The following is a 1,606-nucleotide window of genomic DNA, read 5'->3' on the forward strand; positions in this document are numbered from 1 at the left end:
AGGTGACTGAGATAGGGAGGGGTTGGAGGGGGTGCCTGAGATAGGGAGGGTCTGGAGGAGGTGCCGGGGTAGCGGGTGCCCTGAGCTCTCCCCTCAGTTTCTCTCTCCCTGCCAGGTCCGACGGCCGTTCTGCGGGTGGCCTCTCCTCAGGCGCCCACCGTCCTGTCGAGTGGGAGCTCCCTGATCGCCGTGCGGCCAACAGGGAACCAGGGGAAGGTGCCGGTCCCCGTGACAACGCTGTCTAGTGGAGTCCACATGGTAGTGTCAGCCCAGGGCAGCCAGGGCATGGTGAGTTGTATGTGGGATTCTCAACATTGTAGGCACCTTGGTGAACATTCGCTGGCCCCATCAGTGGTTCAGAGCCACCTCCTGCCCCCAGTAATCTGTGTCTGCGTGGCCGATTGTCATAGCAACACAGCCAGGTCCTAGGAAGCGTTGGTGATGGACCTGCATTCATGTAGCACCTAGTTTTGTTGCAGTAATCATTGAAGTACAAAACTAACGGTTAATATTTGGAAAATTCAGGTCACGATCGAGGACACCAATGTCCCTGCCTTCCCGGGAGGAGCTCTCTGCTCTGATCCTAGTTTCCTGATCTTGTATCCGACTCCTGGAGGTTTCTGTTTTCCACCTTGCTGGGCCTGGGTAGGCGGGGGGCGTCTGTCTCTCACTTGAGCTGCTCCAGCAGTGACTTTGACCACGGAAATAAAACGGCGTCTCTCCCAGTCGCCACTCACCTTTGAAGCCGTATTCTCCACCCTCCCTCTGTCCGCCTCCCCCCCCCCCCCCATTTGTCTCCGTCTCGGGGGCTAAGTCTTTCTGTCCCCAACCTTTCAGATCAGTGAAATGTACTCGTCAACACAACCAGCCCCATCTCTCCTGAGGAAAACGACCGCAGTCCCATTCCATTTCCCTCGAATATCTCGGCTGTGTGTCCTCCCCAGGCCTGTCACCTCCCCCCCCCGAGAGGAACTCTCAGTGCCTTTCTCGTTCTGATCTTGCGGCCATGGCGATTGGAGCTGGCTTAATTCCTGCCTGAGTGTGAACCCTGTCGGGCATCTCTCCCCGTCAGTGCCCACTCGCAAAAGCCCTCAGTGCCGCCCCCTCCCGCCGCCGCGGTTTCCCTTTTTAAGTTTTGGCGTTCTTGCGATCGGGTCCTGACGAGCGCGGGGCGGGAACCGTCGCAGGAGTTAGTGACCCGAGCGATGTCGCTCCTGGGGTTGGCCCCACAGACCATCGGAGGCGCGACGCAGATGAGTGGGATGGCAGCACTGGCGGCTGCCGCAGCGGCCACGCAGAAGATCCCTCCGACCACCATCTCCACCGTGCTCGGCGTGCCCGGCTCGACCATGATCAAGACGGTGGCCGTCGCTCCCGGTTCCACGCTGCCAGCTACTGTCAAGGTGGCATCCTCCCCCATCATGGTGAGTGCCGCTGTGTTGGTCAGCCTGGGCCGGCATCAGCATTTATCCGCGACAGGAGCATCCCTTATTGCCCCCCACCCCCCCCCCGATGAGCAGGTGGTGGTGAGCCGCCCCTTGACCAGCAGCAAACCTCACCCCCCCCCCCCCCCCCCCACCCCGGGTGGTGTAGGGGGACCCCCCCC

At 61.0% G+C, this 1,606-nt stretch overlaps 1 protein-coding gene across 1 annotated transcript in view; it reads left to right on the forward strand.

Annotated features, from left to right (window-relative positions):
• LOC122542048 (host cell factor 1-like) overlaps positions 1-1,606 on the forward strand; it is a gene marked incomplete at its 5' end in the record, with an annotated part of 48,311 nt that overhangs the window by 17,869 nt on the left and 28,836 nt on the right. Inside the window, 2 exons of the mRNA XM_043679336.1 lie at positions 86-288; positions 1,233-1,589. Of these exons, the coding sequence (XP_043535271.1) occupies positions 86-288; positions 1,233-1,589 (560 nt within the window). The remainder of the gene's footprint in view (positions 1-85; positions 289-1,232; positions 1,590-1,606) is intronic.

This window comes from Chiloscyllium plagiosum, chromosome 39, assembly GCF_004010195.1.
Source record: "Chiloscyllium plagiosum isolate BGI_BamShark_2017 chromosome 39, ASM401019v2, whole genome shotgun sequence".
Classification (NCBI taxonomy): domain Eukaryota; kingdom Metazoa; phylum Chordata; class Chondrichthyes; order Orectolobiformes; family Hemiscylliidae; genus Chiloscyllium; species Chiloscyllium plagiosum.